Genomic DNA, 24,533 nt, shown 5'->3' on the forward strand with positions numbered 1-24,533 from the left:
TCTGCGGGTGCGCAGGAGATGGCAGCGTGCCCGCTGACAGTTAAGCGGCCTATTAAGGCCCTTAATCAATTAATTGTCTAGATTTTGTCGCTGCCCGTCCAACTGTACATTTGGCGGGCGGGCGAAAAGGCCAAGTGGCCTTTGCATTTTTAGCGAAACCTCATCAATGGGTGGGATGAGGTTTCAGCCAGTGAGTTTAAAAAAAACCTTTTAACACTCCTTGAACATGTCCCTGCTCATGTAATAGAGTCACACAAGGGTCATGTTTTCATTATTTTTAATATCTTTATTTTTTTATTTTAAAAGCCTTCAGCTCCCTGTGGTAGCTCTGTGCCAAAGGGAACTTTTTTTTGCGCGCACTTGCCTGCATGCACGTACTTTTGCACTTGCCCTTGCCGTCCTCTCCCCCCCCCCACCACCCTGGCAGCAGTGAGTGCTGCAGCACGCCGTTAGTTAGCCAGCCAGCGTTAAATCGCGGTCAGGCAGTGGTCGGCTTCCCGACCACTCCAGGGCCCGCCTGCCGAGCCTACCCGACGACCAGGTAATCCTGGCCATTATTCAGACAGACCACAGTGTTCAGACAGTATGCAGTATTCAGATGGAATCCAATATTCAGACAGAATGCAGTACTTAGACCGAATGCAGTGTTCAGACAGAATGCGGTGTTCAGACAGAATGTAGTATTCAGACAGAAAGCTGTAATCAGATGAAACGCAGTATTCAGATCTAACCGAGTATTTAGACAGAACACGGTGTTCAGAAAGAACAAAGTATTCAGACAGAGTGTGGCATTCAAACAGAGCTTGGTTTTCAGACAGAATGCAGTATTCAGACAGAAGGCGGTATTGTCACGACTCACTGGGGATAGTGCACTGTAGTACCACTGCTCCACAAGCCGTGACAAATGTGGGAAGTTTAATCAGACCACCAATTTGCCCCAATTCTACCTAACTGTTTAATTTAGGTTAAAAGAATACAAGCACCAGGTTTGTAAACTTAACAAGTAAATAACTGTTTAGTAAACAAATTCTCAGAAAGAAATATGAACTGCTAGCTTTTAACTCTTTAACAACACACACACGCACACGGGACATACACACACACACACACACACACACACACACACATAAGACACACAAAACATGGACTTTAAGGGTGAGATAAACAGCTCGATAGCACCAATCCAGAGTTTAGGATTAGATGGGTTGACTTCGATTGCTTACTTCCAAATTCCGTGCAGGTTGTTGTGTTCTCCCAGCACTTGCAGTCTGTGGTTTTCTGGTTGAAACTTGCTTTTAATGTCTCTACTGGTGATTTTTCCCCTTTTCCTTCTAACAGGGGTTTCTTAAAAGAAGCAGGATACAGCGATCTGAGGAATAGCCAGCTAGCTACTATGGCAGGATTACTGGAGTCTTACAAAACACAGGAGAGAGAGAGGTTTCAAGTCTTTCCTCTTCTCAGGCTAGGAGCTGATCTACTGCACTATCCTCACACAGAACCTGGCCACTTGGTCAGGAACCAAGCAAAATGCTGTCACTGGGCAGTTCCCTCTTAAACCAAGTCTCCTTTCCAGCACCATTCTGTTCAACTTGGCACACTGTTCCAGGAGATAGCAACATTGTAGATTTTCTTATTCCTGCTCTAGCAAATATCTCTTTTAAACATATGAAATAGGAACAGGAGTAGACCATTCGGCCCCTCAAGCCTGCTCCGCCATTCAATAAGATCGTGGCAGATCTTCTTGTGTTTCGATTTCCACATTCCCATCTAACCCCAATAACCTTTGATTCCCTTGCCTAACAAGAATCTACCTCTGCCTTAAAAGTCTTCAATGACCTCATCAACACCATCTTCTGAGGCAGAGAATTCCAAAGTCACATAGCCCTCTGAGAGAAAAAAATTCTCCTCATCTCTGTCCTAAAAGGCGACCCCTAATTTTAAAACAGTGTCCCCTAGTTCTGACTCACCCACAAGAGGAAACATCCTTTCGATGTCCACCTTGTCAAGGCTGTTCAGGATCTTGTATACTTCAATCAAATCACCCCTCACTCTTCCAAACTCTAGTGGAAACAATCCCAGCCTATACTCCTAAGACAACCCACTCATTCCTGGTATCAATCTAGTAAACCTCCTTTGAACCGCCCGCAATGCATTTACATCCTTCCTTAAATAAGGAGACCAACACTGCACACAGTATTCGAGATGCTGTCTCACCAATGCCCTGTATAATTGAAGCATAACATCCTTACTTTTATGTTCAATCCCTCTCGTAATAAAGAATAGCATTCCATTAGCCTTCTTAATTACTTGCTTTACCTGCATACTAACTTTTTGTGACTCATGTACTAGAACACCTAGATCCCTCTGCACCTCAGAATTATGCAGCTGTTCTCCATTTAAGTAATACTCTGCTTTTTTTGTTCTTCCTGCCAAAGTGAACAAATTCACATTTTCCCACATTAAACTCCATTTGCCAGATCTTTGCCCACTCACTCAATCTATCTATATTCATCTGCAACCTCCTCATGTCCTCTTCACAACATACTTTCCTACCTATCTTTGTGTCATTTGCAAATTTATCTACCAGGTCTTCCACTCCCCTCATCTAAGTTATAGATGTAAACCGTAAAAAGTTGAGGCCCCAGTACAGACTCCTGCGGGACACCACTCATCACATCCTGCCAATCAGAAAAAGACCCTTTTATGCATACTCTCTGCTCTTTGCCAGCCAACCAATCTTCTATCCAAAACATAAACAGAATTACCGTGAAAAACTCAGCAGGTCTGGCAGCATTGGCGGAGAAGAAAAGAATTGACGTTTCGAGTCCTCATGACCCTTCAACAGAAAGTTCTGTTGAAGGGTCATGAGGACTCGAAACGTCAACTCTTCTCCGCCGATGCTGCCAGACCTGCTGAGTTTTTCCAGGTAATTCTGTTGTTGTTTTGGATTTCCAGCATCCGCAGTTTTTTGTTTTTAATCTTCTATCCATGTTAATATGTTACCCACTTCGCCATGCACTTTTATTTTCTGTAATAACCCTTGGTGTGACACCTTATCAAATGCTTTCTGGAAATGCAAGTACAGTACATCTACAGGCTCCCCTTTATCCACTGCGCATGTTACTCCTTCAAAAAACTCCAATAAATTGGTTAAAGATGATTTTCCTTTCACAAAACCATGCCAACTCTTCCCAATTGCCTTGAACTCTTCTAAGTGTCCAGCTATAATCTCCTTAATGATTGATTCTAATAACTTCCCCACAACAGACGTCAAGCTAACTGGCCTATAGTTTCCTGTTTTCTGCCTCCCTTCTTTCTCAAATAGAGGGGTTATATTTGCTACTTTCCAATCTGACGGAACCGTTCCAGAATCAAGTGAATTTTGGAAAATTAACGTCAGTGCATCGACTACCTCAATAGCCACCTCTTTTAAGACCCTAGGGTGAAGTCCATCGGGACCAGACTTGTCAGCCTGCTGCTCCATCAATTTACTCAGTACCGTTTCCCTAGTGATTTCAAGTTCACCAAGTTCCTTTCTCCCGTTCACCTCCTGATTTACAGCTATTATTTGAATGTTTTTTGTATCCTCAATAGTGAATACAGAAGCAAAATATTTGTTCATTTCTTCCGCCATTTCCTTATTATCTACTATTAACTCCCCACTGTCACTCTCTAGAGGACCAACACTCACTTTACTTACTCTTTTCCTTTTTAAATACCTGTAGAAACTCTTCCTATTCGTTTTTACATTTCTAGCTAGCTTCCTCTCATACCCTAATTTCTTTCTCCTGATTAACCTTTTAGTCTGCCATTCTTTATATTCTGTCCAATCACCTGTCCTGCCACTCATCTTTGCAGAGTTTTATATTTTTTCCTTAAGTTTGACGCTTTCCTTAACATTTCTAGTTAACCATGAGGATGGTGGGTCCTCCCCTTAGAATTTTTCTTTATAGTAGGAATGTACTTATTCTGAATACTCTGAAATATCTCCTTAAATGTCTGCCACTGCTTCTGTATTGATCTGTCCTCTAGCCCAGTTTCCCAGTTCACTTCAGCTAGCTCAGCTTTCAGCCCACATAGTTTGCCCTTATTTAATTTTAAGATACTCGTCTTAGACCCACTTTTCTCCCTTTCAAACTGGATGTAAAATTTAATCATATTGTGGTCACTGCTACCTAGGGGTGCCTTTACTCTGAGGTTATTAATTAATCCTGTCACATTACACAATACCAAGTGCTGCTCTAAGAAACTATATCGAAAGCATTCTAAGAACTTCTTATCCAGGCTACTACTGCCAATCTGATTTTTATAGTTTGTGTAGATTAAAATCATCCATGATTATTGTCATCCCTTGATCACAAGCACACAATATTTTCTGTTGACTACTTTGTCCTCCACTGTGGCTACTGTTAGGGGGCCTGTAGACCACTCCCACTAATGACTTTTTTCCCCTACAATTTCCCCTAAAATTTCCTCATCTCCACCTAAACCGATTCTACATCCTGATCTCCTGAACCAAGGTCATCTCTAACTATTGCACCAGTGCCCCCTTTGATTAATAGTGCTACCCCTCCACCTTTACCTAGCTTCCTATTCTTATTGAATATCATGCACCCCTCAATATTAAGGACTCAATCTTTAACATCCTGCAGCCACGTCTCCGTAATTGCTGTCAGATCATATTTATTTACTTCAATGTGGGCCATCAATTCATTTACCTTGCTATGAATGCTATGTGCATTCAGATAGAGAGCCTTCAGTTTTGTCTTTTTGTTACCTTTGTAACATCTAGTCTTGACTGTTGATGTATTCTTAGGATTTTTACCCTCTGTCCCTCCCTGCCATTCTCAGACCCTCATTTCTCATATTATTATTTTGCTCTCCTCTCTTGACTCTACACCTTGAATTGCTACCACTACCCAAATTTGACCCCTCACCTCTTGTTTAGTTTAAAGCCCTCTGTACATCCCTAGTTATACGTTTTGTGAGGACACTCATCCTAGCATGGTTCAGGTGTACACCGTCCCAACGGTACAGCCCCCGCTTTCCCCATTACTGATGCCAGTGCCCCATAAACCGGAACTCACTTCTCCCACACCAGTCTTTGAGCAACGCATTTGTCTTTCTAATCTTATTTGCCCTATGCTAATTTGCACGTGGCTCAGGTAATAATCCAGAGATTATTACCTTTGTGGTCCTGCTTCTTAATTTGGTACCTTACTCCTCATACTGACTTTGCAGAACTTCTTTCCTAGTTCTACTTATGTCATTGGTGCCTACATGGGCTACAACAACTGGATCCTCCCCCTCCCACTGCAAGTTCCTCTCTAGCCCTGAGCAGATGCCCCAAACCCTGGCATTGGGCAGGCAGCACAGCTGTCTGGACTCTCGTTCTTTGCTGCAGAGAACAGTGTTAATCCCCCTCACTATACTATCCTGTACTACCACTACATTCCTTTTTGATCCCACGGCTTGAACGGCTTCCTGTACCACAGTGCCATGGCCAGCCAGCTCATCCACCTTGCAGACTTCGCTTTCATCCACACAGGTTGTGAGCACCTCAAACCTGTTGACAATTGCAAAGCCAGAGGCTCCTCTACTACTGTCTGCTTGGTTCCATTACCTGCTTCACTGACAGTCACATCCTCCTGTCCCTCACTGCTGACCAAAACAGATGACCCTCTTCTTGGAGGTGTGACTGTCTTCTGGAACAATGTATCCAAACTGCAGCCATGGTAGTTTTTAAAGCCACTGTCCAATCTTAAAGCCACATTCCAGGAAAAAATAAGAGTATGTTCTTTACAAGCCTCCACCCTTAAAAAGATGAAACACCATTTAAAAAGTGCATTTCATCACAGGTTATGTAATACATAGACAACAAACACAAGACTTACACTCATTCATCCACCCTGCCCCCTCATACAATCTTAAGTATTAACTGATTTCAGTAATTTACACCCAGGACAATGCATCTGCAATCACATTATCTTTATTGGCAATGTGAACCATCTTTACATTGAATGGTTGAAACAATAGACTCCATCTAAACAGTCTCGTATTTTGAGTTTTAAACTTCTCAATGAATGCCAGCAGATTATGGTCAGTGTAGATTAATGTTTCCTTGTTATCGTCCTTTTTTTTCTGTTCTTTATCTGTGTTCCTTTGACCTTCTTTGCTCTTACTTCTATCCCTTTCCTTGCTTTTGCTCTTGTTTTCTTGATCTTTACTCTTGCCCTGTTCCGCATCATTACTACCGGATTTAAGCCAGCTTTCCTTGTGTTTTTGTTCCCTGCTTCTGCTTCTTGAGTTCTCATGCTTTTCCCTTTCTTTACTTTTTCTTTTACCCTATCTTTACTTCTAGATTTGTCCCTTTTCCCTCTATCTTTGTCTTTACTCTATTCTCTATCGCGGCTTCTAGATTATGATTTGGCCATTTTTTCTCGCTCTCTGCTTTTACTTCAATTTCAACTTTTAGATTTCGATTTGGCCCATTTTGCTCTCTCTTTGCTTTTACTCTCTTTACGATCTCTACTTCTGGATTTCACCTCTTTACTGTTGCTGGATTCTGACTTGACTTCTTTCTCCAACTCTTTTCCATTAGCCTGCTCTCATGCTTCTTTACATGCTCCTGTTTTCGTTTTGGGCAAATGGCCCTACACAATCTACTAATACCTGACTAAATGGTGCTTCAAAGACTGCTTTGGGCATTAAAGGTGCTGGTTTGTCTTGCCATGGGAACCTTGTGTGCTAATCAAAATGTTTCCTACAATATTTGGGCGGCACCACTATCTGATGAACAACTGTCCATTCCATCTGCAGGTCTGTGAAGGTGTCTCCACTTCACTCATCGAACTCTGTTTTTAAGGTAATAGCACTCCGGGACTCCTTCAGCCTCAACTTCGGTGTGAGCTGACTGTGCTAACTTGTTTAACCCTGGATCTGCTTTCCGACCCTCAATTAAAGAACACATGCCAAATGCTTCCTTTGAATTATCCTCATCCTTAAAGAAAGCTTTGGCTACTCTAACATCTGCTCGTAGTATTACTTTGACCTCTAGTCATGGACATTGTTTAGCCATTGCTCTGGTTACCACACACAATGGAAAAATACCAGGGTACCCGTTCTTGTAACTACTTTGTCTCTTTAGCCTCTTTCAGGCATTCTGTGATTATGGGTGAAGCTATAACCTTCACGCTTGCCAAATAATTCCCCAAGAATAGATCCACTCCTTCCACCAGTAATTTCTTGACCACTTCCACAACCACCGATCCAGACAACAAATCACATTCCAATTGCATTTTGTACAATGGAACTGAGATATTCTCTCCACTTATCCTGTTTACCAATACTACAGCTTTCATTGAACTCTATGGAGGTAAAACGAGGTCCTTCTCCAGCAAAAGAGTCTGAGTAGTTGCTGTGTCCCTTAATATAGTTATGGGTTTAGTTGCATTATTTGATGAAAAAGGGGTTGGGTATCTTCCCTTTAGACAAAAACCCTTTATATCTCTCAACTACCTTATTCACTTCACCTGCATTCACAGCAGTGTTTACCTCTAGACCCCTGTTTGTAGTTCACAGAATCACACAGTGTAGAAGAGGCCCTGCGGCCCATCGAGTCTGCACCGACACATGAGAAACACCTGACCCACCTATCTAACCCCATTGACCAGCACATGGCCCATAGCCTTGAATGTTATGACGTGCCAAGTGCTTATCCAGGTACTTTTTAAAGGATGTGAGGCAACCCGCCTCCACCACCCTCCCAGGCAGCGCATTCCAGACTGTCACCACCCTCTGGGTAAAAAAGTTTTTCCTCACATCTCCCCTAAACCTCCTGCCTCTCATCTTGAACTTATCCCTTGTGAACCCTCGTGACTGACCCTTCAGCTAAGGGGAACAGCTGCTCCCTATTCACCCTGTCCATGCCCCTCATAATCTTGTACACCTCAATCAGGTCGCCCTCAGTCTTCTCTGCTCCAACGAAAACAACCCAAGTCTATCCAACCTCTCTTCATAACTTAAATGTTTCATCCCAGGCAACATCCTGGTGAATCTCCTCTGCATCCCCTCCAGTGCAATCACATCCTTCCTATAATGTGGCAACCAGAACTGCACACAGTACTCCAGCTGTGGCCTCACCAAGGTTCTATACAACTCCAACATGACCTCCCTACTTTTGTAATCTATGCCTCATTTGATAAAAGGCAAGTGTCTCAAAAGCCTTTTTCACCACCCTGCTAACATGCCCCTCCGCCTTCAGAGATCTATGCACACACACGCCAATGTCCCTTTATTCCTCAGAACTTCCTAGTGCCATGCCGTTCATTGAATACTTCCTTGTCAAATTACTCCTTCCAAAGTGTATCACCTCACACTTTTCAGGGTTAAATTCCATCTGCCACTTATCTGCCCATCCCATCTATATCTTCCTGTAGCCCAAGACACTCAACCTCACTGTTAACCACCCGGCCAATCTTTGTGTCATCCGCAAACTTACTAATCCTACCCCCCACATAGTCATCTACGTCGTTTATGTAAATGACAAATAATAGGGGACCCAGCACAGATCCCTGTGGTACGCCACTGGACATTGGCTTCCAATCATTAAAGCATCCTTCTGTCATCACCCTCTGTCTCCCACAACTAAGCCAATTTTGAATCCACCATATCAAATTACTCTGTATCCCATGTGCATTTGCCTTCTTTATAAGTCCCCCATGTGGGACCTTGTCAAAGGCTTTGCTGAAATCCATATAAACTACATCAACTGCACTACCCTCATCTACACACCTGGTCACCTCCTCAAAAAATTCAATCAAATTTGTTAGGCATGACCTGCCTCTGACAAAGCCATGCTGACTATCCCTGATCAAACCTTGTCTCTCCAAGTGGAGATAGATTCTCTCCTTCAGAATTTTCTCCAATAGTTTCCCTACCACTGACATGCGACTCATGGCCTGTAGTTCCCTGGCTTATCTCTACAACCTTTCTTAAATAGCGGAACCACATTTGATGTTCTCCAGTCCTCTGGCACCTCCCCCGTGGCCAGAGAGGAATTAAAAATTTGGGTCAGAGCCCCTGCGATCTCCTACCTTGCTTCCCTCAGCAGTTTGGGACACAAATCATTCGGACCTGGAGATTTGTCCACTTTTCAGCCTGCCAACACCCCCAATACCTCGTCACACCCTATATCAATTTGCTCAAGAACCTTGTAGTCTCTGTCCCCGAGTTCAATACCTTCATCCTCATTCTTTTGGGTGAAGACAGATGTGAAGTATTCATTCAACACTCTAGCGATGTCCTTTGGCTCCACCCATAGATTCCCCCCTTGGTCCCTAATGGGCCCTACTCTTTCCCGGGTTATCCTCTTCCCATTGATATACTTATAGAATATCTTTGGATTTTCCCTACTTTTTCCAGCCACAGCTTTCTCATATCCCCTCTTTGCTCTCCTAATTGCTTTCTTAAGCTCCAACCTGTACCTTCTGTACTCCACTAATGCCTCCGCTGATTTGCTTCCCTTTTGCCTGCTAAAAGCCTCTCGTTTCCTTATCATCGTATCCTGAATATCTCTGGTCATCCATGGTTCTCTGGGCTTGTTATTCCTTCCTATCACCCTGGAGGGAACATGTTGAGCCTGTACCCTCCCCATTTCCTTTTTGAATGCCCCCCACTGGTCCTCTGTAGATTTCCCCACAAGTAGCTGTTACCAGTCTACCTTGGCCAGATCCTGCCTTATTTTACTAAAGTTCACTTTCCCCCAATCCAAAACATTTTTTTGCAACTTGTCTATTTCTTTGTCCATAACAAGCTTAAACTGTACCTTGTTGTGGTCGCTATCGCTAAAATGCTCCCCCAACACCACCTCATCCACCTGTCCAGCTTCATTCCCCAAAATTGGGTACAGCACTGCACTGTCCCTTGTTGGACCCTCTACATGTTGACCTAAAAAGTTCTCTTGTACATATTTCCAGAAATCCACTCCATCCAAACACTATGTCTATCCCAATTAATGCTGGGTAAGTTGAAATCACCTAATATAAATATCCTAATGTTATTGCTTTTACACACCTCCACAAACTGTGCACATATTTGCTCCTCAATTTCCTGCTGACTATCTGGGGGTCTATAATAAACACCTAACAATGTGGCTGTCCCTTTTTTATTCCTAAGCTCTACCCACAAAGCTTCGTTCGATGCTGCCTCCGAGATATCCTCTCTCCTTACTGCAGTAACTGACTCCTTAACTAATAATGCAATGCTCCCCCACCCTTTTACCTCCTCCTATGTCTCGCCTGAAGATTCCATATCCCGGAATGTTGAGCTGCCAACCCTGCCCTTCCCTCAACCACGTCTCAGTGATGGCTATTATATCACAATTCCACGTGTCAATCCTCACCCTTAACTCATCCGTTTTACCTGTAATACTCCTGGCATTAAAGTAGAGGCCATTCAGCCTTGCCTTACTCCCTTGAAGCTTATTGCAGCTGTACTCCCTCTGACTTGATTGTTTTACTGTATTATGATGTGTCCCTATTCTGCTAACATTCTGTGTCCCCTCTCCCTGCCGAATTAGTTTAAACTCCTCCCAACATCACTGGCAAACTCGTCCGCAAGGATGTTAGTCCTGCTCTGGTTCAAATGCAGACCGTCCCGCTTGTACAGGTCCTGCGTTCCCCAGAAACGGTCCCAGTGATCCAGGAATCTAAAATCCTCCCTCCTGCACCAACTCTTAAGTCACGTATTCACCTGTGCTATTCTCCTATTTCTGAGCTCGCTAACATGTGGCACTGGGAGTAATCCAGAGATTACATCCCGAGAGGTCTTGATTTTTAGTCTACTGCCTAACTCCCTGAATTCTTGATGCAAGACCTCATCCCTCTTTCTACCTATGTCATTGGTACCAACATGTACCATGACCTCTGCCTTATCACCCTCCCCCTTCAGGATGCCCTGCAGCCGTTCAGTGACATCCTGGCCCCTGGCACCAGGGAGGCAACACACCATCCTGGAGTCACGTTGATGGCCACCGTAGCACCTTTCTGTCCCCGACTGTAGAATCCCTTATTACTATTGCTTTTCCTCACTTCCACCCCTCCTGTACAGACAGGCTGCTTGTGGTGTCAGAAGCTTGGCTCTGTCTGCACTCCCTTGAGGAATCAGCAGCCTCACCCTCCAAAATACTGATTTGCGAGTGGGCCACCAGGGGACTCCTGAACTACCTGCCTGTTTCTCTTGGACTGCCTGGTAGTCACCCATTCCCTTCCTTCCTCAAGTCACTTCAGCTATGGTGTAACCACCTCTCTCAATGTGCTACCCACGATGTTCTCAGACCCGCGGATGCTCTACAGTGTCCCCAGCTGCCGTTCCAGCTCTGAAACCCGAACTTCCAGGAGCTGCAGCTGGACACACTTCCTGCACACATGCTGGTCCCGGGCACTGAAAATGTCCCGGTATCCCACATGGAGCACACCACGGCTTTGAGCTCTCCTGCCATGGCTTATCCCTTTAAATTAAACCTTTTAAATCAATTACTCTAGGGCCCTTCTTTCCTGATTCTCGTTACTACAGAATATATAAACTATAAACCACAAGAGACCTTAAATATAAGTGATTAAAGTAGTAAATACTTTCCCAATCTTACCCACTACTTACCAGTCATTCCTTTCCCTTGTAGCCTTTACTGCTGCAGCAGGGCAAGACCACTCTCTGAAGATTTAAGAAGTTGGATAGCAAAGAAAAAATGAAAAGAGCACCTCTTCCCCTATACACTGAATTCCCACTGTGCACCAAATTTCCAATACCCACACTCACTCTGGCTGTGTCTCACTCAGGATGAGGTCTCTCCCCTGCTCATGTGCAAGCAGAGTGTAGTATGCTTCTAAATAGTCCCTTTCTTAAATAGAGCTGAGGTGAGCTGAGATGCTCACACTAGTTAAGCTTCCATTCGTAATCAACACCTATTCAGGCCCTAATCAGGCTTCAGGTGATTGATAGTTAACTGTCACACAGTCAGCTGAGTCAGCTACCTTACCAACCTTTTAACTAGACTACTGAACTTACAAAAATTAAAGAGAAAGAGAAGGACTTACTAGTTCAATTCCCACTGTGCACCAAATTGCCAATACCCACACTCACTCTGGCTGTGTCCCACTCAGGATGAGCTCTCTCCCCTGTTTGTATGCAAGCAGACTGTGGTTAAAGCTACAATTGTGCCCGTGGCATTTTCATTTTGAGTCCCCCTTTCAGACTCACTCTTACGAACTCCAACAAGTCCCACTGGCTTCCCTCGCAGCTTCCAGCATTCTGAACGAATGTATCCCGCATCATTAAAGTGGTAACATTTTGACATTCAAGTTTCACCCCCTTCCTTATTACCTTTCCTCCTGATCTGGGGAGGAGATCTCAAAGTATTCCCAGATATCCATTTCTTATCCTGGCTCCTTGCCTGCCTTTCACTCTCCCACTTTCTATCCTTTTCAAATTGCTGGGGGTGATGGAAAAAGGTTTGGTTTTATGGATCAGCTTCTATTTGTCAGCCATTATTGCTGTCAGCCTGGCAGTTGCAACCCTTTGGTCTTCCGCATGGGTTCTTTTTACAGAAGGTAGGGAGTTTTTAAATTTTTCCAAGAGAATGGTCTCTCTGAGGACTTCATAGGTAGGTTCAACTCCTAATGCTTTTATCCACCTGTCAAAACTGCTTTGTTTAAGCCTCTCAAATTCAGTGTAAGTTTTCCCAGGCTGTTGTCTTAAAATTCGAAACTTTTGGCTGTAAGCTTCAGGGATCAACTCATATGCACTCATAATGGCCTTTTTCACCACATCATAATCCCTGGAAACCTCCTCTGACAGCGAGGGTTAAATTTCCTGTGCTCTACCTGTCAATTTACTTTGCATGGGCAATGCCCAGTTTTCTTTTTTGCCAATTCATCTGTTTAGCTATCTTCTCAAATTAAATAAAGAATGCTTCGATATCCCTTTCCTAACATTTGGGAAGAACTGGGTTCTGATCTGGAGATAGATCATGCCTCACTTACTGTTGTTTCTTTTTTAACTGCCAGCATTTTAAGCTGGAATCCTCTGCCTCTTTCTTTGTCTCTATCCTTCTTTATCCTGGTTTTTCCTTGTCTTTATCCTTCTTTTATCCTTTTTGTCCTTTTATCCTTCTTTCCTTGTCTTTATCCTTCTCTCTTGCCTGGTATTGTCATTCTCTTTCTGCCTGTTCTCTTTAGAAATCAAGTTTTTGCATTTCCATTTCTTTTGCTTCCAATTCAAGCTTCTTCATTTCTAACTGAAATCTCACTACCTCCAGGTGTGACTTACTCCCTGGAGAACATGGTCTCTCTAGTATTCCTTCCAGTTTTAAATACTAGTTAATCTAACTCCCAGTTACGCTTTCGTTAAGACAACAGTGAGACACGTAGATTTTAAAAGACCCAGGGTAAGAACCGTGCTATCTTGAACAATCAAAGTGAGTTTTCTTAACTTCAGTTCTTTGTAGACAGCAGCTTGAGGTAGATGCTGGAAGCTTTTTCACACTACTTTTAAATCTTAGAATGCCTGCCCTCACACACAACCTTCACTCCTTTATACCTATTTTCCCCTTTGAATGCAAATTCCCATTGTTTCACTATGGGCAGAAATTTACAGCCCCGTTTCGGGCTGGCGGGGCTGTAAAATGCAGCGAGACATTCTAAACCTCATTGGCGTTGGCGGGAACATAAAATCCTGCTGCTTTAAAATTTCGCCCTATGTCTTTGGACTTTTACTTCTCTAGTAATAAAATTTATCGTAGTACCAATTTTACCAGTAACCTTTGAGAAAAATAAACACACTGGGCAGGATTTTCCCCTCCGTTGGGTGGGCGCAGTGGGTGGGCCCAGGAGCGGCCGCGAAATCAACCACAGCCTGCGATCAGGCCCCAACCGTGTTTTCATGCTGGGCGAGCCAATTAAGGCCTGCCCAGCATGAAAGGTGGCTCTGCACTGGCCGAAAGGGCTGAGTGGAGGCAGGGATCTGTTGGCTGCCGGGTCCAATGGCGACCCGGCGGCCGGTTTAAAAACGGTCCAGGCAGCCTCAGAAAGGCTGCCAGGGAAGGACTTCTGTCTGCCATTCTAACATGGACTCGAGTGCGGCTGCAAATGCCAGGCAGGAGGGCAGGTCGGGTGGGCACTCTGCCTCCCGCTTTTGTGATGAGTGCCTCTCTGCCTTTGAGGAGGAGGCTGTTTCCAGAAGGGACACCCTTGTCCTGAGAGATGGGAGGACGAGGCCACTGCACCTCACCAAGAGGGCATGGGAGGAGGTGGAAGCCCAGGTGAGCAGCCATGATGTAGTGTGGCGCACCTGGGTGCAGTGCCAGAAGCGCTTAAGTGACCTGCTGCTCTCAGGAAGAATGAGTACCGTGTTGGCATGGGTCAGTGTGCAGAAGTGTTGAGGTCTGGCGAGCCGCCGAGGATCTCAGGGGTGTTAGAGTCTGAGTGCCAACTATCAGTGATGCCGGAGCTGGCCAAGGGGCTGAGCACTGGCTGCTTGGACTGAGTGCCCTGCAGCTTGAACCCACAGTCTCCATTGATCATTGGAAGACGGCGGCACAGTGATGCTGATTTCCATTGTCCCACCAGGGTACCTGGCATGCATGGTGACAGTGTGATGACTTTAACTAATGACATGTCCTTGTTCTCCCCTTTAGGTTCGCCAGCAGGCGTCCGATCTGCATACCTTGAAGGGCCACCCCTTACACCGGAGGATCACTGGGTGTCATTTTCACTTGCGTCACACCCACTCTGAAGCAGGCGCCAGGGCAGAAACTAGAACCTTGGTGGGCATTAGAGCGGCGGCTAGTACCTTAGGCACTTCACAGTTGCTTGAGGGGCAGGCGATGGCAGAGATTGCCCAGAGCGATGGCAGCCGGAAGACAGCTGGAGACCAGGAAGATGCTGAATTGAAGGCTGATGATGAGCCTCTTGAGGCGTCCATTAGGTGCAGATGCTGGATGTCCAGTGAGATGTGCAGGAGGATCTGGCAGAGATCTATGAGGGTGTGCGTGCCATGGCTTCGGTGATGGAGGAGTCCATGTGGAGCATGAGCACTGCATTGACCATCATGGGGAAGCACACTGCCTCCTCCATTGAGAGAATGGCGACTCTCATGGAGAGGCAGATCCAGGGACAGAATCAGGGGTTCCTGCAAGCCCTCACACAGGCAATGACTTCAGGTGGTCAGTGTCAGTGTGGAAGATGGATGAGGCACCCAGCAGGGAGGTCCAGAGTGACCTCACATTGGCGCACGAGTTGCCTGTCGCCTCTGCGGGCTCCTCAGGGCATTCTGGATGTCAGCAGCAGCTCCCCAGCACCTCTGCCAGTGACCGTTGCATCCGATGAGGCTGCGTGACTGGGGAGATGCCAGCTGTGGCACTGGCCGCTCCCTCCCAGGTGGGGCCAGCACAGCCTCCGCTGGCCAGAGGACGACCACCAAGGTCATCAAGGCCAACACGACAGCACAGTCAGCAGGCTGTCTCCAATGCTGGTGCCAGTGAGGGGAAGCACCTAGATGTAGCACTCGCAAATGTAAGTTAAAGGCACCATGAGCACAAGAGGGACAGTTCACGGGTAATTTTAAGTTTATTTCTGTTTACTATACTGCCCTGGGTTTGAAGACCAGAAACGTTTCTGTAAATAGTTTGGAAGTGTACGAGATAAATTTTGTTTTGTCGTCATGACCTGTGTATGCTTCACCTTTTTATTTTATTGGTGCAGGGAGCGCCAGTATGTAATGCTGGACTGAAGTAGGTCCGAACTTTATTGCACAGGCAATAAAGACAAGTGTTCTTTGTGTTCAAATGAAAGGGTCCTTTCAGACATCCAGGATGGTGGAGGCAGCCCTGGCATGCGTTTGAAGCTAAACTTTGGCAGCCTAGCTGAAGGAGCATTGGATAAATGTGTCGCTGTCTTCCTGCCTCCCTGGAAGTTACCAAGGTCTGGCTCCATACCCTAAGTGTTCTCCTCACCTTCCTCATCTTCTGACTCACTACTGGACTCATCATCTGGGGCCTGTGCAGCGGCATCACGATCCCCTTCCTCCAGTGGGTCACCCTTGCCAGTCTGTTCTTGGGTGGTGGAGAGGCACCATGAGCCACCTTTTCAAGGGGATAGCCCTAATCACCCAGCAGCCATTCATCCACTCGGGCTGGAGCACTGAAAAGCCTCAGCACCTGGGAGTGTCTCAGGATCTATGCGTCATGGGAGTTGCTAGGGTATCTTGCACAGACTTGCAGAATCTACATCCTGTGGTCATTCATGTGCACATTCATGGGGTGGAATCCCTTCCCATTGATGAAGGTACTCGGCTCACCCGCTGGTGCCTTGATGGCCATATGGGTGCAGTCTATAGCACCCTGGAGACAGGGGAACCAGCAATCGCTACAAAGCCTCTGCCTCACTCAGCCTGGCTGACCTCGTCCATACGGTAATGAATAAAGGTCAGTATCCACCTGAACAGAGCTTCTGTCATCAGCTTGATGCAACTGTGGACAGCTGATTGGGAGACTACACAAAGATCCCCCACTCAGCCCTGGAAAGAGCCAGAGGCATAGAGGTTGAGGGCCATTGTGACCTTCAGAACCACTGGCACGGGGTGTCCACCCACACAGTTGGAGCTGATCTCAGGCCCAATCATATGGCAAGTGGAAGTCATGGTCTCACTTGAGAGGCGGAGCCTCCTTTGGCATTGCACCTCGAACATATTGAGGTAGCTGTAAACCCTGGCAGCAGGATAGTGGTGTCTTCTGTGGCAAGTTGGGAACCTTGGACTACCTGCAAGCCCTCTGCCCTTTGTGCCTGTGCCTCTCCTCACACAGGTCCTTCCTCTGGAAGCTGCATTGGGACACCTGGCCTCCTCTCCCTTCTCCCGCTCTCTTCCTCCTCAGAGGAGGTGCCACCAGCAGAGACCACAATCCCCATTACCAGGGTAAGGGAAGGCTGCCTGATACCTGGGAGGGTCCATACGGTCTGAATCCCCAAGGGGCCTGGCAGACAGCAATGAGGCCTGGAAATGCTAAGAATGAAGTCCTGAACAGAGATGAAGCTGCCAAGTACCAATAAGCACAAGCTGAAAACTATCTCCAAAACTTCTCACTAATCACACTGGCAATGCTGCTGACCCCCTTTTATCCCGCCCTTGGATGAGGATTGTGGATTGTGAAAATGTTGGCTGGCCGCCTGCATGTTTTGCCCATGCAACGAGCAGAAAATCGCATGGGCAAGGAAAAATTGCAGTCAGTTGGACTGTTAAGGGCCTTAAGTGGCCCGTGAATTAATAGGGGGGGGGGGGCACCCCTCCAGCACCTGTACATATCCGCCAAGTGAAATATTATGCGAGTCCGCGATGATGTCGGGACGTCATGGTGTGCTGTTTTACTCTTGACCAGGTCAGGCCCGCACCTGCCTGCAGGATGAAAAATTCTGCCCACTGTTCCTTCACTTCTCCTGGCTAGGTGTAATATTTCACTTCCTCTTTTGAATTCAATCTGGTCTGGTTTATTTAGAAATGCAATTGTTCCCTTTATACCTTACATCCTAAAACTTCCCTCATGTTTACCTACTTAACATTTCAAACCTAGCTTATCTTCTGCTATGTCAAACCCTTCAGGCCTTTAATTCAAATTAAGCTCCCCCCTATACACACTCACACACACACAACATTATTATATTTTCCTGACAATAGTTTTTTATTTCTATTGATGGCTCACATTTGCACACTAGATATTGGTGAATGGAACAAAGTTCATTCCACACATGGATGGAAAATATTAGTGGGGACGTTGGTGGGCGGTGCCTTATTTTGGGCATGATCCAATTTCCAGGCCTCTTTCTCTGAATATATTTACATCCCTTGCATTTTTCTTGTATATTCCCTTTTTGTACTTATCATTGTTTCCTTTTGATCCCTTTGTTGATTTTTATGGTTTTCACAGTCTACTGGATTTCTACTTTTCCTTCCATTGGTATAAATTTTTTCTTTTATCTTGGCACTTTTTCTTTACCTCGTTGTTTATCAGGATTGTTTAAGTATACAAGTGGAGCTTTTGCCTTTAGTAGTTTGTACATATTTTGAGTTGCACCAAATATTTCCTTCCTTAAATTTAGATCTTGGTGTGTGACTCTCTTTTCCTCTCAAAACCAATCTCAAATCATACACCAGTCAATATTCACAAGAAGTTCCCTTTGTTTCAGATTGTGAATGAATTCTGCTCTGTTACCCATCACAATATCTAATATGACCTTTCCCTTGTTGGTTCTCTAACATTGTTCCAGAAAACTGTCCTAAAAACAATGTATTGCCATAATTACTTGGCTGTACTGCTCTCCAGCACGTGTGAAAATTAGAATTTCCCATTAGAATCACTGGGCCTTTTTGAGGCAGGAATCGGGACTCGGGCCATTTCCCAACACTGTGACTCTGACTCCTGAGTAGCCATGCCTGCCACTGTATTTCCTCCCATCAGAGTCAGGGACGGACTGGATTCGGGGCCATCGCCTCCCAGTGAAGGAAGGTTGCATGAACGGAGGTGGGCAGATACCAAGGTGGGCAGGCTAGGAGGCCCGCCTTTGTTCACTGGGGCATCAGCCCAGTTTTGTCAATGAGTGAGGCCCACCAACACTCACCCCCTACCTCTCACGCCCATGCCCCTCCATATCCGCTCCATAACCCCCTTTGCCTCTTTGTCCCCCATGCTGACTCACCCATTCCCATATGCTCTCACTCCCCAATGCCGACTTACCCGTCCCTATACCCACTCACCCTCCCCAATGCTGACTCACCCACCTGCATACCCCTCATTCTCCCCACCCATTCACCCAGCTTCCACTACGTACAGAACCTTTGAGCCCTATAATATAAAGTCCTTGATGTGTTCATGAAACTGTCAAAATAAACAAAACTCATTCATAAACTGCTTCAAAAAAACATAATCCTCTTAAGTGGTCATAAACGGTCAAGCTAAATAACTCATACTACCCTTGACAGCTGTGTCAACAACTTCTGCTGAGCTGAATCCATTAGTAGGGTTTAGATCTCAGCCAAGCTGATGGGATTCCGTTGCACAGTTGTGTAAACAGCCTCCAGAGCTGAATGCATTAAGATCTCAGTCATCTGTTGAAACTTAGAAGCAGAGTAGCAAATGTCTGAGCTGTCATTCAATTAAAAGATTAAATCACAGGCAACTGACACAGTCAAATCTAAATATCAATATTGTTCAATGCAGAAGAGCACTTTATCCCTTGGATAATGTACTCTAATGCATTTGAATACTTTTCCACTTTCACAATGCTTTACAATTTAATGGTTACTTACCTTTTAAGGACAAAGCCTAGCAATCACTGTATTAAAACATTTTTAGCTTATCATACGCTAGTACATTATGTCATGTGAAGTTGTCACACTTTTTAAGTATACCTGTCAAAAGGCTGCCGACTCCAGACTAGGGTTCCCCCTTAGTTCACGACACCTCTGAGCTATTGTGAACCACATTGCAATCAGAAGCCGGCCTGACTCTATGAAAATTGCGAAGGACCCAAAACGTCCACCCCCGCAATGGAGTTGGCCAAGGCAGGAGTGCTCCAAGATGGCTCAAGGCTCACCCCCTTTCCTGTGCCAATCAAAATAGCCAGCAACAGGAATAAGGACAAGATGTCCGCATGTGGTACCTGCACACCTCCACTTCCGCCTGCCCAATGTGGGTTTGCCCCTTGTCGGATCAGGAAAATATAGCCCACTTTGTTTCTCTTACATTCTATTTCTTAAGCTGTGTGTATTTGTGCACAGAATTTTTATTTGGGTGATTATTCCCATTCTGTACATCTTTTTCTCATTCTGTTTGACTTGCGCTATGCATTTTCGCATCCTCGTTATGTTAACTAGTTTCAGTCTTTCCCTCATGCCCTATTTACCCTTCCCCACATCTGGAAGGACATGAGTTCTTTTTCTAACCCCAAAAATGAGTAAAGGAAGGAGAGCCAGCATGATTTGGTTCTCTGGGATTTGAAGGGAATGGTTGAAAAATTGTGCTCTGCGGCACTAATAGTTTTGGAGCTACAGGTGCCATTTTGGTGTGTATTTCCAGCATTTCAGGTTTTCAACATCTGCACTATTCTGCTTTTTAATGACTCCTAATTAGATGTACTTCTCATTTTTCGCTCCCATTCAGCTTTTTCAGCTTTCTAGTGTCTGACCTTGGTTTCTCTTGGTTTATCATTATATTCACTGGAGTTCAGAAGAATGAGGGGGGATCTCATAGAAACCTATAAAATTCAAACAGGACTAGACAGGGTAGATGCAGGAAGGATGTTCCCGATGGTGCGGGAATCCAGAACCAGGAGTCACAGTCTGAGGATATGGAGTTGACCATTTAGGACTGAGATGAGAAATTTCTTCACCCAGAGAGTGGTGAGCCTGTGGAATTTGTTACCACAGAAAGTAGTTGAGACCAAAACATTGTATGTTTTCAAGACAGAGTTAGATATAGCTCTTGGGATGAAAAGGATCAAAGGTTATGGGGAGAAAGTGGGAGCAGGCTATTGAGTTGGATGATCAACCATGATCATAATGAATGGCGGAGCAGGCTCGAAGGGCCTATGTTTCTATGATTCTAGCAGCCCTACCTAGCAGACTGTCTGCACAATGTCTCCAAGTGCCTTATTCAGAGTATAATTATTATGTATTAGATATGTCTGGTCTTTGTATAGATGCCTTCAAATTGACCAAACATTCCTCCTTTGTGATTTCTGTATAATGCTAAAGATAATCTTTTTTCAGAAAAAAGACCCAACAGTTAAAGGAGAAATGTCTCCTGGAGAACATTTACATCGGGGTGTTTGGACAGACAGGGGCTGGGAAAAGTTCACTGGTAAACGCAGTTTTAGAGGAGGAGTCTTTGCTGCCCACATCATCGACAGGAGCCTGCACATCAGCCATAACAAAAGTGCAATCTGGCAGAGGTCGCAAGTTTAAAGCAGAGATTGAATTCCTCAAAGAGAAGGTAATGAACATCAGAGACAGCAGGATCCACAGGGACATACTCCTGCTGATTTCTGTTCAGCCTCTATTTCATTTCAGACTACAGTACAATAATCACCATCGAGTTATTTCCCCTCTCCAATGCATTGAGTGGGGTCGGACTGACTGGGGTTGGATGAGAAAGGGCTTGGATACAAAGTAGTGTTGGTAACGTTCATGCCACACAAATGCCAGGCAATGACCATCTCCAACAAGAGAGAATCCAACCATTTCCCCATGACATTCAAAGGCATCCCCGATTATCAATATCATGGGGGCAGCGGGGTGGGGGGGGTTACCATTGACTTGAAGCGGAACTGGATCCGCCTTATAAATACCGTGGCTACAAGAGCAGATCAGAAGCTGGGAATTCTGTGGTGAGTTACTTACCTCCTGACTCCCCAAAGATTGCCCACCATCTACTAGGTGCAAGTTAGGAGTGTGCTGGAATACTCTTCACTCTCCTGGATGAGTGCAGCTCCAGCAACACTCAAGAAGCTCCAAACCATCCAGGACAAAGCAGTCAGCCTGATCAGTATCCCATCCACCAGCTCCAACATCCACTCCATCCACCAATGACGCACAGTAGCAGCAGTGTGTACCATCTGCAGGAACTCACCAAGACCTAAAAGGACAAGGGCAGCAGATGTATGGGAACACCACCTGCAAGTTCCCCTCCAAGCCACACACCATCCTGACCTCCAAGTTTCCTGACATAGAAACATTAATTTACTGTCGCTGGGTCAAAATCCTGGAACTCCCTCCCTAACAGCACTGCTACCTGCATCCTAAGGACTTCAGCAGTTGAAGTAGGCGGCGCACCATCACTTTCTCAATTGTAATTAGGAATGGACAATAATTGCTGGCCTAACCAGTGATGCTCACATCCCATTAATGAATTTTTAGAAAAAGAGTGGAATTGGACTGAGAACAGTGTTGTAGATACTTAGTGAGGTTGTACTGTGTTAAAATGTGAATTTAGGCCACAGTCCTGCTTTTGTCTCAAAAATAAGTTTACTAGACAGTCACAGACGTGTTATTCATTGTGAAATGAACAGACATCAAGTTTATATAAAATGTGGTTGCAGTAAAACAGGTTACAGCCTTACCATGCTGGGGGTGAGATTAGGGACAGGGGGTATGGGGGATCAGGAGTGATTGGGGGCTGGGAGGGAGCTCAGGAGTCAGGGAGAGATTGGGAGTTAGGCGAATGATTGTGGGTTGTGAGTTCAGGTCAGGATTGGGGATCGGGTAGGTGACTTTGTGGGTCAGGGGAAGATTTGGGTTGGGTGGTATAGTTGGTGGAAAGTGCGGTAGGAGGAGTGTTAATTATGGCTCATTAGCTGGGAAGATCACTTCTGTTCCTTTTGCTGGAAGGCACTTACCAGCACTTACCTGCTGCTGCTGGGTTTCCCAAGACCTGAGAAGTCAGGCTCACAGCCGTTAAAGATGTAATACTAGTAAATGTAAGGCACACAACCTCGGTAATATCTTTAACATATTTAAATGACTGGCATGGCTCTAGAGAGCAGATTGATTTTTTAAAGTTAATTTTATTTTGTTAGTCTCCACCCCCAACCTGACTCTGTTAAATAGTACATTGGAGGCTGTTTGGGTTTGGGCACCTGGGTTTTGAAATGTTAGCCCCACCTTCGCCATACCCTTCTCCCACTCATTTTGGGGGCAAAATTCCCACCACTATTTCAGTGCAAAGGCATGAAAAGAGAATGGAGTCTCTAGCTTTGGCGTGAGGTTGCGGGGGGTGGGGGGTAAAGTTAATTTAAAGGAAAACATGGGTCAGCTGGTCTTAGAGAATGCTGTACAGACAATATCACCCTTTATTGCAGTCTTTTAATTCTAAATTTTAACTACAAACCTTAAAATAAATTAAATCTGTAACAATTGTGTGATTGGGTAGGATGGGGTTGGACAGAGCTTGGTTAGATACTACTGTTTGATAATACTGTGAAGTTGCAGGCATTCTTTTGGCGCCAATTACCAGGTTTATGGTCCTGCCTCAAAGGACATTGATTAGAAACATTTTGTATATGAAGGTCAATTGAAATTTGACATCGAAATCTCTCTGAACTGTTTTTATTATAGGAATGGAACGAAGAACTAAAAGTTCTGGTTGAGCTGTGTGAGAAGGACGACGATAGTGACGATGATGATGAAGATAATAAGGAGGTCGAGATGGCAAAGAATAAACTAAAAACTATTTATGGAGATTATGGACCAGAGAAGAACTATGAGGATTTGATAAAAATGAACATTTATCAAGATATCCCCAAAAGTGGAAAAAAAATTTTATCTGAGGAAAATGTGAGTCCTTAACTAAGTTATGGTCAGTTAAGGAAACCGGTTGAGTTTCCAAACTTAACTTCACTGCTGTCCTATTCTTATTTTGAAATATGATAAAAATGCATTTGGGCAGTTTAGCATTCACTAAACTACGCAGGGATTTCAAACAATCTTAGTGGCAGCCACAAAGTAGAGAGTAAGGGCTTAGGGAATCAAAGCTAGCATGTTGGATCCCTGTCTCCTAAAGACATTCCCTGCCGGGAACATAGCTTCACAGAACTTGGCCCTAACAGGGTTACCTGCAGGAATGTGTGCCTTGTTTGTTTTCATCTGTATGTCACCTGGTTATCTGCCACTCTCATAACTTTGTCTGTCTGTGGTTATCAAGTGTCAGGTTCTTTCTCTAATCTAATTCTCTGTATTTCTTATCCTAATCTTTTTCTATGACCTGTCTCTTATTTCTTTCTGATCCCTCTCAGTCTGAATTTCTCTAGCCTCAGCCTCACTCTCTAATCCATCTGTCTCATTTTAACATGTCCCTATAGTCAAATTGTTTCTCTCTAATCTCTTGTTTTGCTGCAAGTCTCTGTCGGTATCTTGTTTATCTGTCTGTGACTCTCTAAGCTGTGACTTTCCTTCTGTGCCATATTATATTAAACCTTTATCAAACTTGTTAGGCTTCAGCTAGAGTGTTGAGTCCAATTCTATACTTTAGGAAGGATGTCAAGGCTTTGGAGGGGATAGTAAAGAGATTTACTAGAATGCGACAGGGGATGAGGCATTTCAATTATGTAGAGATGTTGGAGAAGATGGAATTATTTTCCTCAGAGCAGGGAGAAGAGAGAAGGAGACTTAACAGATGCCTTCAACATCATGAGGGATGAAGGGTTTTGATAAAGGAAATATGCAGAAATTGTTTCTAGTGGCAGGAGGACGCATTTAAAATAATTTACAAGAAGGAGCGAGGGAAAATGTGGAGGAAATCTTTTATGCAATGAGTGTTATGATCTAGATCTGGTTATGATCTCTCCCCTCTCACTGTCAGAGCAGAGCTCCTCCCTCCCACTCAGGAGTGGGGAGAGGCCATGTAGGCAAATTTCTGCTTGTAAGAACAAGAGGGCAATAATAATAGGAGACTTCAACTATCCTAATATGAACTGGGATTCAAACAATATAAT

The 24,533-nt window shown here is 44.8% G+C and overlaps 1 protein-coding gene across 3 annotated transcripts in view; it reads left to right on the forward strand.

Annotated features, from left to right (window-relative positions):
* The window catches only part of LOC121291867 (nuclear GTPase SLIP-GC-like), a 168,431-nt gene that overhangs the window by 47,056 nt on the left and 96,842 nt on the right, over window positions 1-24,533 (forward strand). For all 3 annotated transcript variants that reach the window (XM_041213488.1, XM_041213486.1, XM_041213487.1), the window contains exons 5-6: window positions 20,815-21,037; window positions 23,158-23,376. In XM_041213488.1, coding sequence (XP_041069422.1) covers window positions 20,815-21,037; window positions 23,158-23,376 — 442 coding nt within the window. The remainder of the gene's footprint in view (window positions 1-20,814; window positions 21,038-23,157; window positions 23,377-24,533) is intronic.

The sequence above is a fragment of the Carcharodon carcharias genome, chromosome 19 (assembly GCF_017639515.1).
Source record: "Carcharodon carcharias isolate sCarCar2 chromosome 19, sCarCar2.pri, whole genome shotgun sequence".
Taxonomy (NCBI): Eukaryota; Metazoa; Chordata; class Chondrichthyes; order Lamniformes; family Lamnidae; genus Carcharodon; species Carcharodon carcharias.